The sequence below is a fragment of the Gavialis gangeticus genome, unplaced genomic scaffold, assembly GCF_001723915.1.
Source record: "Gavialis gangeticus isolate Ggan-Ray unplaced genomic scaffold, GavGan_comp1, whole genome shotgun sequence".
Lineage (NCBI taxonomy): Eukaryota > Metazoa > Chordata > Crocodylia > Gavialidae > Gavialis > Gavialis gangeticus.
The window spans coordinates 55,740,256-55,756,059 of record NW_017729031.1 but is presented as its reverse complement, the minus strand read 5'-3'; the positions used below and the strand labels follow the sequence as shown (position 1 = coordinate 55,756,059).

At 43.6% G+C, this 15,804-nt stretch overlaps 1 protein-coding gene across 2 annotated transcripts in view; it reads right to left on the bottom strand.

Annotated features, from left to right (window-relative positions):
• RAPGEF4 (Rap guanine nucleotide exchange factor 4) overlaps positions 1 to 15,804 on the bottom strand; it is a 304,750-nt gene that overhangs the window by 132,362 nt on the left and 156,584 nt on the right. For both annotated transcript variants that reach the window (XM_019522934.1, XM_019522933.1), the window contains exons 4-5: positions 2,840 to 2,893; positions 1,491 to 1,597 (exon numbers count right to left, since the gene is read on the bottom strand). In XM_019522934.1, coding sequence (XP_019378479.1) covers positions 1,491 to 1,597; positions 2,840 to 2,893 — 161 coding nt within the window. The remainder of the gene's footprint in view (positions 1 to 1,490; positions 1,598 to 2,839; positions 2,894 to 15,804) is intronic.

The following is a 15,804-nucleotide window of genomic DNA, read 5'->3' as shown; positions in this document are numbered from 1 at the left end:
TGGTGGACCCAAGGCCACAACTGGCCAGTTTTGCCAAGAGGTGATCATGGGATACCAGATCGAAGGCTTTTTTGAAGTCAAGATACATTACATCAATCTCTTCTCCCTTGTCCAGGTGATAGGTGACCTGGTCGTAGAAGGAAGTGAGATTGGTCAAGCAAGACCTACCTGCAACAAACCCATGCTGGCTATCCCTTAGGATGTTGGCGTTGGCCAGTCCATTAAGGATGGCCTCTTTAATAAACTTTTCTAAGATCTTCCCTGGGATAGAAGTCAGGCTGATGGGCCTATAGTTAGCTGGATCCACTTTCCTCCCTTTCTTGAAGATAGGCACCACGTTGGCCTTCTTCCAGTCTTCGGGCACTACATCAGAGTGCCAGGAGTTTTCAAAGATCCAAAGGTATGACTGGATCTAATGCATGATCCACACAATCGTGCCTCCTGCCATACCACATGTGCATGCCAGGAGGCGTAATTGTGGGATCGCATATTAGATCCAATCACACCTAATTGGCAGTGTAAGGGAACGGAGAGGGGGCGCAATCCTGGGCTCCCCTTGGTTTGACAAAAAGCGGGAACTTATGGCTGGAAGCCCCATTTGCTCTGGGGGCTCCCAGCCACAGGGGCCACATGCAGCTAGAATCCTGCAACTGATGGGGCCCTGGGTACCAGCTGCACCTCATACGTAGCGGGGATCCAAAGCCTTATCAGCTGTGGGGTCTCAGTCCCAGCTGTGGGTGAGGCGCAGACAGGACTAAGAACCCTGCGTGGGCCCCAGGGTTTCATGTACTCCTGAGCCTTGGGGATCACGGCAGTGCGATCCTTAGAGCTTGGATGTTGTACCTCTGTTGCTGGGAGCCCTGTCCGTTGATGGGGCTCCCAGCCGCAAGGAGGATCCTGCTGCACATGAAAATTAAAGCTTGATAGCAACCAGCTATAAAGTTAGTACACATTTTCAAAGTCTAACTTTGTAGCTGGTTGGAGCTTTTTCTCATATGAGAACGACTTTGCACATGTAGCTGGTCTTAAGGTAATTGTGCAATTAACCAGTTAATTGTGTGATACTTGTAACATGTAGAGGGGGCTTTTCACTAAAGTGCACAAAGTGTGAACTTCCAGAACTCTGCATTAAACAACATGGTTGCAACTCTCTTTAAAAGACTGATATGCTAGCATAATGTATTAATGAGCTTCCTCTCGTATGTTTAACTTGATATTGTATAAAGTATTGCAGTAGTAACTGTGATTTTAACTTTTGAGGGTTTTTCATATGTATACTTTATATACAATCATGGACTCAATCTCTAGTCAAATAACCTCAGAAAGAATTTACCAGGCACATTAAAGACTGCATAACATCCAGACACAAATAGCATCACAGAATAACTTCCGACCTTTTGAGACCTGTAGGCATGGCAAGGCATAAATCACAAGTCACAGAATGGTATGTATCAAAATTCAAAAACGTCTATACAATCAATTCACAGCACCTGTAAGTCTTCAGATGATATTTACGATCTCTTATCATGTGAGGTGCTCTGGAGAGAATTGCATTCCGTAAAATCTTTCCAGCTCTGAGGATCTTTTCAGATGGAACCTTGGTGATGAAGAGAAATAAGAGAAAAAAAATGAACAGATTTCAAACTTCCTTTAATCTGTAACTGTAGCATATTCTGAAAGACAAAACACAATAAACTCTCCCACCTATAATATATAATCTCTTGAACAGATGCTCACCTGTGCAAAGTATCATAACATATTGTAGACTTCAAGTTTAGCTTATTGTAAGCCCAAGGTACTTATTGGGCATGTCTACATGAGATGCTTTACTTAAGATTAGAGCAAATTACTGCACAATAAGTGTCATTGGCTACACATGCAGACACTTAATACACAGTAATTTCCTCTAATCACGAGTAAATTTGCTACCTGTAAATACAAGTAGCAAATTTACTTGGGAGTAGTTACTGTGAAGCATGGCATGTTCAGAAAGCTGACTGGGACCAAATTTGCTCCTGGTTAGCAGGCAGCAGAGGGCAGGAGATTGTTTCTTAACCCCAGGAACTGCCTGCTGCTGGAGAGGGGTCCACCACCAGAGCCTGAGTGGGGACAATATCCCCCTGTCGCAGCAGCAGGGAGCTCCCACAATCGTGGAGTGGGACCTGGGAGATGACTGTTCCCAGCCCCAGCTCCATTATCACAAAGTGGGGGCTGGGAACAATCATCTCCCAGCCCCTGCTTTGCGATTGGGAACAAGCTGCCAGTGAGAGTTCCCCACCCAGCCTGGAGCTGGTTGGGACCTGACCTGACTGGAACAGTTCCTGGCAAGCTCTGAGCTGCCAGTTGGGGAGCTGGGGCCAGGATCTCCCTGCTGACAGGTCAGGGGGACACTGTCCTTGCCCAGGCTACAGTGGTAGAGCCTGCCTTGACAGCAGGCAGCTCCCAGGGGCAAGGAGCAATTTCCCAGCCCCTGCAAGGAGACAGCTGTCTCCTGGCTCCATGCTCCCTGCCAGGCACTGGGCTAGCACCCAGGGGGAGCCTAGAACTCCCCTTGGTTGCTGCAGGAAGCTGGTCCAGGGTTGGAGGGGATGATAGCAGACAGCTGCCAGAAGTAGCAGATATGCTTCTGCATCTCCATACATGTAGACGCCTGCCTGGGGTAGGTAAATTACTCTACAGTAAATCCACCCCACAGCATTTGCACACGTAGACATGCCCATTAAAGATCTAAACCAAAGCATAAGTACTGTATGAGACAGTCTCCATACTGGAAAACAACTAATACATTGTTTCAGTTTACACAGTGGCCAAACTCTACAACATATCTATGTCCCATTACCTGTGTAATGGTTTTACGAGGACGAAGAGGGATATGAGGTTCAATGAGAGGTGTCTGAAAAATAAAATGTAAATGAAATGTATTTTAAAAGATGCATTAAAATAAATTAAACATAATTTTGATTTAAAAAAAATGAATTTCTATGCTTAAACAAAAAAAAATTGAATAAATTAAAGAATGATATACAAGACCAAATTATGCCCTTGGATGGGCAACCACATATAGCATCCCAAAACTTGGTATTTAGTTCTTAGAATAAAATGAAATATGAAGATGTGTAAACCATTACTGGGCATTTAAGGTTTTAAAAATGGTAATAAAGAACTCAGTACTCAACATGACAGTAGACTTACTAAAAGCTTAACAGATAAACTAGGCACCAGTCCAAACTACTACAATGAATCTAGGCCTGCATTTGGTGTTCCCCAGAAGGTGCAAGACTACTCCATGCTGCTACCTCTACATCTCAGCCCTCAGCCCACAGCCCTGGCTGTGTAGAAACAAAGCGACATTCCGATTCCAAGGTCTGAATTTTCAATCAGTCTGTTTCTCTGATTAACTCCTGTAAGATGGAATGAGAAGTGGAAATAGCAAAAATGATACACCCTCAGTGTAGAAGGACATTCACAGAACAGATTGCTCAACAAGCACACCTTTTTCAACTTTCCACAAGGGTTTTCAGCTCCCCAGGTACGCAAAGGGAGCTCACACCAATAGTTTCTTCTGGTAAGAATTTAAGTAAAGGTTCAGAGATGCAAAACGAAAAGAAGAAAGAAAAAGCAAGACAGAAGTAGCTCTGGAAAAAAGAGGAGAAGTAGGTATTAGGAGAAACAGAGAAGGGAAGGAGAAAAATAAGAGAAAAGCCTGAAAAGAATTGCCAAGAAGGGAGAAAGATAGATAAGAATGAAAAATGAAACACTGCAGAAAAAAAAGGAGAAAGCCACCTGGTCAAGAAAATGTGAAAGAGGAGAGATTAAAAAAAGAGAAAGAGACCACCATGATCTTGCCGTGCAGGCCCATGTAAGTGAAAGATATTGGAAGTTCACTTTCATTACGGCTCCAGCCCCTGGTGGAATTGATAGGGGCAGAGGGCCCTTTAATAAAATGGCTGTGTCCCAGGTGCAGTCAGCACAGTGCAGCCTGTTTGACAGGCCTGGGGCAGAACTAGTGCCCCAGGGCCTGAGGCAAGGAGGCAGTGTGGCCCTACATGCTGCAGAAGGTGGAGCTCTGGGGAGGAGCAGGGCTGGGCTGACCAAGAAGGAAGGGCTCCAGACTGTCCGGGAACTGAAAGGAAACCCCTGCACCACCAGGCAGCAGCAGATAAATGTTCTGAGCCTGTGTTGCAGCACTGCCATGGGGTGATGTTGACGCAAGTTTGGGGAACCTTTTGTTTGAGAGCAGATGCTTATATTTTGTCATTTGCATTTAAAGACTGGAGGATCGGATTGTGGCTGTAGGGGTGGAGGAGGTCACTGAGAAGGGTGCCAAGGGCACCCCAGGTCCTAGACTGCTCAACAGCAGGGGAGTGCTGTTGGCACAAGGACTGGTATCAAACAGCAAAGACTGGGGCCCAAAGCAAGCCTGCAGAGGGCAAGACCAGGGGCTGAGAGCCTAGCGTCCTAGTACAATGGACCTCAGGGAGAGGGACCAAGCTAGAGTAAAGTGGGCCAAGGTCAGGGGGCTTCAGCCGAGAAAAGAGCATAAAGCCCAAAGGAACCCCTCCTCTCCAGGGGTTGCTTCCCTGTCCATTCATAACATCATGGTATGGCAGGTGAGGCAACAGGTTGGAGTCCCAAGAGGCCAGAGGGGGCAAGCAAGGCAGGACCCAGGTGACAGCTAGGGGGTGACTTGGCTGCCCCAGCACTGCACCTGCTACACTGTGACAAAGTCACTCCTTCGAGCAGCTGATCAGCAGCAGCTCAGCTAGTTGGCAGAACAGTTCTGTAACAGCTCAACTCACCACCGCCTGGCAGGGAATCAGTCATTCTTCCTCTCTCAAAGAACAGCAAAACAGTCTGGGATCCTGAGGGGGCCACAATGTCTCCTGTAGTGCCATATGTAACTATGCACATGTTACATGTAGCATTACGGAACACATCACTACAAAGCAGTTTCTGTATGAGTAATTTTTCTGGTGGATTTGCCATCTTGGTAGCATTACAAAGAGCCAAAATGTGTGGAAACTCAGAGTTTATAGAACCCAAGTAGTAAACATTGCTGCCAATTTCCTCTCTTTTCTCCTGCTGCTAATTTAAGTCATCAGCAGTGACTGGTAAACTCAAGGGGATAGGGGAGCAGGGAAGAGAAAAGCAGCAGCAGTGTTCACCCCCTGCGTTCTGCAGTCATATGGGCTACAGTTTAACCCTTTGTCCTACAGGCTGCCATTTGGACACCCCTCTCCTATGTCAAAGAAGTTCAGCCATGATAAGACTGTCTCTGTAGTAAGAATTTAATTGTTACTCCTGGCAAGTAAAATTTAACTAATGTTACAAATGGTTTACCTGCCTGTATAGACTGGATCACACTACATGATGGTTCACATTGAAAATTGTCTATCTATTCTTGGAGAAATTTTCCTAGGAATTCAAGCTGTTTTTTAAACTTAACCTGAACCCTTTGGCAGCATTTATTACATTCAGTTCTGCTTACCAAAGCAACCATAGCGCAGACTGCGGCATCTTTGAATGGCCAGTTGGTTCTAATCCTGGAGGCTTGTGTAAACTACCTTGACGCCAACCATTTTTAAAACCAGTTTGAACTTTTGGTAAATTTCCCCAGTAAAGACATACCCACGGAATGAATGTTAGTTTCTGAAACAATGCTGAGCTTGCTTTAGTCCTGGTCTACACTTTCCATGAAGCACATTCAGCTGTCAGTACTGGTAAGAAAACATTTCTACCCTAGACTAGTCCATTGACTGAATGCTTTAAACAGGTGTTTAGACTACTGAAAGAGTTAGAGCAGGGGCGGGCAATTATTTTGGGCAGAGGGCCGCTTAGTGAGTTTTGGTAAGCCATCGAGGGCTGCATGACAAGCAGCCCAGGGCAGATAAATATTAATTTTCTATATTTTTAGGGGCCCTGCAGGCTGGACTGAATGGCCTGGCAGGCCACATCCAGCCCTGGGGCCGCATTTTGCCCACACCTGAGTTAGAATGTGTTAATACCCTCCTCTTCCCGAGAAATTTGAAGAAGGTTCAAAAACTAAATTGATTTTGTTTATTTTTTTGGTAATCACATTAAGGCTATTACAAGACTTTACATACATCAATTTCTATTTTATAGATCTCATTTGGTATTTCATATACATTATATTAATATTCAACAAAGAATATAACTCAGCAAAGAACTCAGAAAGGAATTAATGGCAGTTTACAGCGAGCCTGAGCCTTCATCTCCTTGGATTCAATGGTATGTACATGGATGCTCACAGTAAAGATGTTTAAATGATTTACTAAAATAATATCTATGACAGGTATTTCTCAATGTAAAATTCATAGAAGTTGTGTGTCCACACGACATAGCATATTCAGCTTCACTCTGGATTTTAATTCTAATTTTAAAGACACATAATGAAGGAGATATCATGAGGTGAATACATCTAAAAGGATTTCTACAGGAAAAGCATGGTAAAAAATTAATGAGTGTTTACATTGTTCAGAAAGAATTCTCATAAAGTTACAACAAAAAAAGCACAAAAATTCTTAACATTCAAGACCATTAAAATATTTTTTTAAGAATTCCCTGTGGCATTTCTCTTCAAAGTAAACACGGAGGATGATTCTCAATAAAAGAAATTGACTCAGCCATTAGAAATCCTAGGAGAAAAGTCCACTCCCAGCACCAGGATATTATGCGGTCTTTAAAGCTCTAATTTGTACTAATACAACCAAAAGAATCCACATAAAGAGAAAGTCACTCAGGACCAGTACTCAAAGCCCCAGAACATCACTCAGAAGCAGGGTGGAGCTGGGCCTCGGGAAGCAAAGCAGCTACTCATGAACTTCCTTCATGTACTTCAGAGGAAGGAAAAAGCTTCATATCACAAGAAACTATCAAGACACTGTGCTGCTGCCAAAAAGACATAATCCAGAAACCAGTCTCCAGGAAAGAATTGGTCATTCAAAGATGCCTTAGTTAACTCTATGGCCACATCCACACATGCAGGCATGTGCAGTTTGTGGTGTGACAAACCACCTTGTGGTGCCCCAAAGCATATGCATTGCATGTTAAACCATGCATCACACTGCTAATTTGTAGTGCGGTGGCAAAATTTGCCACCAGGATTTCACTGTAGCAAAAAAAGTCCCAATAAAAAAAGCGGGGTAAAGCATGCAGAAGTAGCATGTGCTCAGAAGTAGCATGTGCTCCAAATGTGGAGATGTAGGAGCAGGCAGTCGAGAGCGCATGCCATTCCCTTGCTGGCTGTGGTGCAGAATGCCTCAGTGGGGCAGCTGCCTGATGGCTAGTCTTGCGTCCTGTGCCCCAGCCAGCCCTCCCTGCAGCACATGAAGTCTAGCTGGGAGCTGGGAGGAGCTGGGCATGGGCAGTTTGTCCAAAGCAGGAGTCTGTCCCTCAACAAAATGCATGTGCAGGGGTGTGCACTGCGGCACAAAATAGCAGCACAAATTTGTGTTGCTATTATTTGTGCTGCTGCAAGCACATGCCCCTGCTCATCTGGATGTATCCTATGGCTGTTTTGGTAGCAGAACTGAATGTAATAAATGTTACCAAAGAGCTCAGATTAAGTTGGCTAGAAAAAGACATTCAAGTTTCAAAGGAACATTTAACAAGTTAGATACTACTAGTATTTAACAGCAGTGATTTGAATGGGGTCGGGCTAGAAGATCTACTAGGTCCCTTCCGACCCTTAATCTATGAATCTTAATCTATGAATCTATGAATTACAGAGTACTGTTCCTATAACAGCCAGATTTCTAAGAAAAATCTGGGTTCCCTTAGAAAGAATATCATAAGGAATTAGTCACTGACAAAATAAGTAAAGTACAGAACACAATTTATTAATCCTTTCTCTTTTGGATCATACCAAGAGTAAAGCTGGCCTCCATTATTCTGGGGATAAAGGATCAGGTATTCCTCTTCATATTCTGTGGGCACATCTACATGAGACACTACTGCGCAGTAGCTTGTTGCTACCACGCAGTAGTGTTGCCAGGCACTAGCTGCGATGCAACACTATTGTGCAGTAGTAATGAGCTACTGTGCAGTAATGTCAGGAAAACAACATGTGGGGAAGATACTGTGCAGTAATGCTGGTTACTGCACAGTCATCTAGTGCATGCATAAGCAAGAGCCAAACCTGCTTTAGGCTCTTAGTGGTATAAGCAAGTACTAAATGACTGAGCAGAAACAACTGTGCAGTCCGTCACTTGTGTAGACGCAGCCTGTATTCCTCTTAATAACTTATGATTGTTTCACGGGATTTTATTAAAAAAAACACAGAAAAAAGTAACTGGAACATATTCATATATTAATATTATTAATATATTATTGATATATTAAGAATTTGCTATATCATATATAAAAACATAACAAACTAGGCAAAAATAATCAAAAGATGTTGTTTCATTAGTCCTGTAGTTATTATACTTACTTGTTCAGATTCATAAAACAAAATCTAGCAGTGCATCCAATGTTTCACTGAAAGGTATTTCAGTACTTGAGCTACTGTTCATCTGAGTTAACATTTCCAGACCTGAATTCATGTTTCTAGCTAGAGCTAAAAAATACTCTACAGGTCTGTGAAATGGGAACTATGCTACCAGGAGTAGCTAACAGACAGCAGAATTGCAGAAGAAAGGCTAGTTTGAGTAGTAGCTTGGAGCCATTAAAGACCTTTAAGAAAGAAAGAAGGTTGTTAACACCTGTAGAATGAAGAGTTTAGAAGGAATCAAGTAGGTTAAAATGGACCATGACATCAATTGACTCCATGCTGCTGCCTGAATAGAAGTGTGGCTACCACTGCTAGGCAGTTGGTTTTAAACTCTGGGTGGTGTAGGAATCAAAGTGGGGGTGTGACTGCACTACTGCACCAGCCCCCACCCTAGGCCTGCCCCTGCTTGGAGTATGGGAAGGATATGGGCTGCCTGGAACATGGCCCCATATGGGAGGAGGGGGATACTATCAAGGGCCCTAACAGTTAACCTAGTCAGGACTAATTACTTAGGTGGCCAAACCTTCCTTAGGCTATAGCTGGCAGCCCAACAGTAGCTGATAAAAATCAAATGGCTACTTTTAGAGCTTCTTGACTGGCTGCTGGGGAGAGCAGCCACCCTATTTAGTTCCACCTGGGGCAGCAGGCTGCAGGCCAGCTAACAGTTCTGTCACAGGTCTGTTGTGGTTAGCCTCCCTAGGTTCCCCCTTCATCAACTCCTGCCACACAGAGTACAAGCCCCTTCTTCCTCCCTTCCCCGCCCCCCCCTAGTCCTGCCACAACTGCATGAGCAGAGCAAGCCTCCTTCTGAGCCCCCCTGCCACCACTATTGCACGGGTGAGTCCCCTTGTTCCCCCACTGATGGTATGCAAGCAGCATGAGCCTCCTCACCACCATGTGAGCCCCCTCACCACAACCACCACACAGGTGAACTATATCCTGCCCCCACCACATGAACCTCCCACTGCTGCTGTCATAGCAAGTCTCCTTGCATGCTGCCCTACCCCAGAACCTGCAGCTGCCACTGCCACAGCAGCCAGAGTAATAGGGGTAGTGATGGCCTGGTGGGAGCCCAGGGGCCACACATCAACTCCTTGTGGGCCTGATGCAGTCTGCAGATCACCAGCTAGACATCCCTGAGTTAGATGGAGAGAACAGAAAGGGGTCATAAACTCCTCTGAGTTGCCAGCCTCCATCCAGTTGTCATAATAGGCTTTCTGTGTTTAAATTTAATCAGCTTAATAACCATAAATGTGATCTAGTCTACAGATACAGTACTAAGGCCACCTGAAGAAACTCTCCATCCTCCATCTATCCAACAGTTAACTAATAAAAAATATTAGAATCACAGAACCATAGGACTGGATGGGACCTGTAAGATCAACAAGTCTGGTCCCCTGCCATGGGCAGGAAGTTATTGGGCAAGCTTGACAAGGTGCCTGTCCTTATTAAACATGAGAAGTTACAATTCTAGACTCCAGTTTGATAACAATTCAAACATATATGCATATGAGCAGTACCATAGATTTCAATGTATGTAATATAGTGAACATATTTAAATCTCCATAGACTTGAGCTCTTTGGGATAGGAATTCTCTTTATTTCTATGCTTATTGCATCACTAAGTACACCATATGCACTAAACCAATAATATCAGTGTTAATAATTGGAGATGTGACACATGCTCTGTGGTGTCAAATTGTTTTGATATATTAAACAAAACCCTTTTCCTCCCATTTTCTCTTTCTAAAGAACTGGAAAGGAGAACTTCTCTGAGTCATTTTGAGGGAATTAAGATTTTGGAACTTCAGCAATACAAGGCCAAAACAAATGAAGGAATGGCACAGGAGCTATAACTTATACTCTCAGTTGTCAAGGTCAGCAACACATATTCCAAAGGACTAGGAAGAAATAAAATAAAAGTCACTGAATCATGATTTTCCCATGACCTCATATAGTTCATTTTTAAAAGAAAACAACTTGTTGTATTTATTAAAGTTAAGCATGGAATGTGACGTTACCAAGGGGACACACAAACCCACGAGCCACTGCCGGTTCTTGCTTCCCCACAGGACATTGAAAAGAATTGCAATTGGCATCTGTTTCCCTGCTGGCTAACAGTGGATTGCAGGGAAACAAAGGCCGAAAACCACACATATTGAATTGTGGTGGCAGTGATGGTGGCGGCGGTAGCTGCTACAGCAGGAGACTTGTTTTACACCCTGAATCCTTACTACTGATGATGAATTAGGGCCTAATTCAAATCCCACAGAGGTCCATGAAAAGTCTGCTGTTGATTTCAATAGGCTTTACTTCAGGCTCCTTGTTCAGTTCTTCAAGATGTTAAGTGTTACTGAGCGTGCTCACCTCTCACTGATTCCAGTGGGACTTGAGGATGCCAAGCACTTTGCAGAACTGAGCCTTTAAACCATTCAATAAGCATTTTCAAAGCCTATCAGTGTTCCACCTGTATATGGAGACAACAGCAGAGACAATGAAAAGCCAATACCAGCCTCTCAAAATTCTATTCATTTTTAATTTTAATTTCAAGTATACAACAACCTGCTGTGCCAGGCTCCACATCAAACCACGATAAACATAACCAGGCCCATGGGATGCAACCAAAAACAACAGAAAAACAGCAACAGACCTGAAAACCTGCATAAAAACAGAAATCTCCATTTCTCAGTACTCCAAGAACTCCTTCCTTAACCTTTTTCAAATTCCTTCAAAACTGATGCCTTTTACAACGCATTCTGGGGCTGCATCCAGACAACATGCACATTCAGGTGCTTCCTGTGCTGCTACCTTGTAGTGTGGGGGAGAGAGACTTTGACTCCAGGAGATCCCAGGAGTCAAAAAACCCACGCAGAAAAATAGTGGGGAGTGCACACTGCTCCAAACTGGAGTCTGGCCAGCCAGAGAATTGTGGGCCAGGTTCCCTGCTTCAGGCATGATGTGGCTGCAGGTCCCCCAGCCCCTAGGGCTCAACGTAAGGCTGCTGGGGCCAGCACAGTTGTGACCCTAGCCTCCCCTACCTCACCCAGGGTAACCTGCAGTGTGCTAGAGGGTGCATGGCATGGGCGTTCCCTGGGAACAAGCAGCAGTGTAATGAGGTGTCCTGCTGTTAGTTGTCCCCAGGGAACCAAACGTCCGCACTTGTCAGGACACAGCCTGAGGGCTGCCAGGGTATTTCAGACCAAAGGAATGCCAAAATCGAGAGGTTATAGTGAGGGCTGCTTTGCCTCATAGCTCCGCCTGATAGAAACTAAGGGTTCTCCAGTACAAGCACCTGGTGATGTAGTACTAGTAGCATGTTCCTGGTAAAATACCTCACTTGACAAATAGAGCTGGACTAGAAAAAAATTAAATCAAATATATTTACCTTTCAGGAAACATTAATACTATTTTTGTCAACGTTTTGTCAATTGAAGCATAAAGAAGTCTGAAGCTTTTTGCCAAATGCAAGTGGAAAAAGCTTCCCTGTTAACTGTTGAAATTCTGTCATCAGAAAAAGCCTGGGTCTCTAATCAGATTATGATGGACTCATTAATAAATGTTAGAACTATATTATACTCAGAAAGACTTTTGACTGCTTTTCTCATGCCTGAGTTTATTATAGTATATATCAGAACCGAGTCTCATCCAACTGCAAACAGTTCCTCAATTCTATCTACACATTCAGAGACTCAAAACTTCATTTTTCCTGATGAGACAAAACAGCTGTGCATCATCAGCATGCATAAATCACATCCACCAGCTTCTTCCCACTAACTCTCTTAATGGCTATACAAGCATATTAAATAGGACAGAAGACATGACATTACCTACTTGAGAGAACCTGTGGAGTTAAAGAACAACACTGCTTGCTATGTTTTCTCAGCAAGAAATGAACAGAATGATTTATACGCATCACCTAGATCGGGGTAGTCAACCAGGGGTACATATACCCCTGTGGGTACTTGAGAAGATCCTAGGGGGTATGTGTGGGTGGGCAGGGACAGAGTGCTGTCACCCACCACCCCGTACCACCGCTTCCCAGGAGCAGGGCCAGGGAAGGGCAAGGGCAGCACCGCTCGTCTGCAGGCTGCACAGGTGCCACCTGGCTGGCTGGATGCAGGAGGAGGAAGTTCACATGCAGCAGCTGCTGCTGCTGCCACCCACCACCCTGTGCTGCCATCACTCCGCATCCAGCCATGCACCATCTCCCCCACCTCCAACTTCACCTCTGGCCGCACGCCATTCCCCACCCCCCCAGGTATGGCCACGTGCCCCCCCCCACTCTGTGTCCAGCCACCGGGGGTACACTTATTAAAAAAGGTTGAATATATACTCCTGATATAATATCAACACTTGATCTCTATCCATCTGCCCTCAAAAATTTTGGACCTTGCCAAAACCGGAAACTAACTAACTGAGAATGATGGCATCTGTAGATGTGCAGGGACACTGCTCCAATTCAATGTAATTACAGTGCATCAGAGCAGACTCAATTAACTGAGTTTGCTGGAACATGGTAATTAGTGCATTCCAGCAACCTCCGTGTCTCATGTATTCAGCATCCCCATGCTTCAAAATGGCGGCAAGAATGTTTTAACTAAAGCTCATCCAATGATCTTTAGTTAAAGCACTCCTGCTACCATTTTGAACCATGGGACATTGGATACACGAGACACAGTAGGCACTGTACTTGGAGTGGCTTTTGGAGCTGCTCTAATTAAAGCACCCCCACCCTGCAGCGTGTGTAAAGACAACCTATTATATGACTAAAAGTCCAAAGGGAAAAAAAAAAAGACTTCATGGACACCTTCAGCCATTCTGTATAGCTGTAGACACTCTCATGTGAAGGCAACTTTTCATATAGATCAGGCCCACATAGCCTGCCCAGTGACCTGTAACAGCAAAAGTAGGAAAGAAGAAGACTGGAACATTGGTAGGAACACATTCTGATACAAGTTCTGATATAACTTCACACACACATTATTTCTACACACCTAAGGCAGTGGCACTGAGATAGCAAAATTACACCTCACAGAAGCCTTTTGGACCGTAAATTATTTCACATACACATTTCCTGCTGTGTTTGTAATCCAAATAGAGCAGTGCATAACACCCAGAAGGAATAACCATCCGGATGCCAGCTGAACAAAATGAAATTGACTAAATGAAATTGTAATAACTTGGAATCAGGAAACCTGAATTTATTTCTCATCTCTGACGTTAATTCGCTCTGCTGCTATATACAAATCACTTAACCTCTAAGTGCCTCAGTTTCTACGGTTTTCATAGACGGATCACAATATTTGTCAACTCAGATCTTAAAATAAGAATAATTGTCCTTAGTATTTATGTAACACCTTGTTCATCCATCATTTCTAATACATTTTACAGAGTTGACAAATATTGTGATTTTTATTGTTTAATCTTAATAAAATGCAAAAGGTAAACAGTATAAATAGTGAGAAGTGAATGTTAACTATTGTTTCTAACCTAATAATCTAAGTTTATTAATAGTTTGCATGGGAACATTTGTCCTTTTAAATCTTCAAAGTGCAATCAGTGTGGCAAACATATTAGAATGTTAAATCAGACCTGCATTATTTAGCCATTTGTACAGTGTCTCTTCAACAAAGTGTAAACATCCTTCCTTTTAACACAAAATGATTCAGCCATTACCAAAAATGATACTTCACTGCAAATGTCAGAGGGAAAAAGAATATTGAAGCAGACTATGACCAGCTCACAAAAAACCCTAGTACATGGCTAATGATGTCTTATTTTCCTGTCATTTTTCTACTTCCCTGCCACAATGAAACAGCTGCTATAACTACACTGAATGCACTGAATAAAATGTCCCTAAATGCTAACTCCACTAAGAATGCTCCATACTCTGATAGAGGTATGAGTATAGTTGTCATAGGCAATCTCAGCTAGTGGATGTGATTGGTTTGTGTGCCAGAGCATGTTCTTAGCCTCAGAAAGAATAATGAAACTTTTTTCTATTGTATCACACTACAATTGCTATGTTTTCTTGACCTCTGTAGTATTAGTAATGGTAGATTGGTTTACCTGACATAATTTACATCTCCAAAAGCAATATATGATGCTGAAGATGAAAGGTTAGTCATAAATAAAGCTGTGAGATTTTTTTTACAGAACTACTGCCCAAACATGCTTTGGTATTTCATAGCAAATATAATAAAGATTTTCCCAGTTAAATTAACATACCGGGTTTTAACCAGCTGCTGGAAGGCATTCTTTAGACAGCCCTGTACCAGAGACAGTGGGAGAGGTGGCTGCAGGGGCCTGAGACTGCATCGTAACCACTCTAAGGTTGCATATGAGCTGCCAGTTGGACAGCCTGCTTCAGAGGGAGAGCATATGAGCACAGTACAACTGCAGTAATATATCCCATCACACCCTTGCTGGCATCGACCATCATTTGACTAGAGATGTCAGGAGATAGATCTATGAATAGTTATTAAATATAACAGTCATTTGTATCATTTGTGAATATGCCTAGTTCCTTTTTTGGACTAGCTATACTATCTAGCTTTATAAGTGCTTATGAGCATGTACTCTTGGGGCATCTCCAACAATGCTGGCTGCAGCTGTGGTGTTCAAACTCAGATGGCCAACCGCATCATCTATGAATGCCCTTCTTCAGGGGCCCAAGGTATTATTGACATTGACCATTCTACCTTTTGTTGACTTTCTGGCCTCATGCTTCCAACATACGAGTGTGGCAAAACTTGCTTTATCATCATTATCGTGGTAATGAGGTCCACCAGTTAACTACATGCTGTGTAAAACAGTCCTTCCCCTTGTTAGTTTTAAACCGATCTCCTAATTTCAGTGAGTGACCTCTAGATTTAGGATTCTGGGACTTGATAAATAACAGTTCCCCGTTCACTTCGTCCACATCCTTCATGATTTTATAGACCTCAGGTCTATAGGGTAAGAGAACATAGAAAGAACTAGGGTCTCTGATTTGATTCGGTGGAGATTCAGCCCGCTTTGGTGGCTGAAACTCCAAATCCAAATCGAATCAAGGGACCCTTGAATCTCTCCAAATCGAATCGGAACCCTCCGAATCAATTCAGTGATTCAGACACAGCTTTAAATGTTTTTTCTATATGTCTCTAGGTAGCAGGTGGCTTGTGAACGCTGCGATGCTGGGGCACATGGAGTATCTCACAGGAGCACAGGGGGCTCTTCAGCGCGCTCAGCAGCAGACCCAGAAGTGGGCCAGAAGCACTTCCAGTCCACTTCCGGGTCCACCAGGGAGTGTG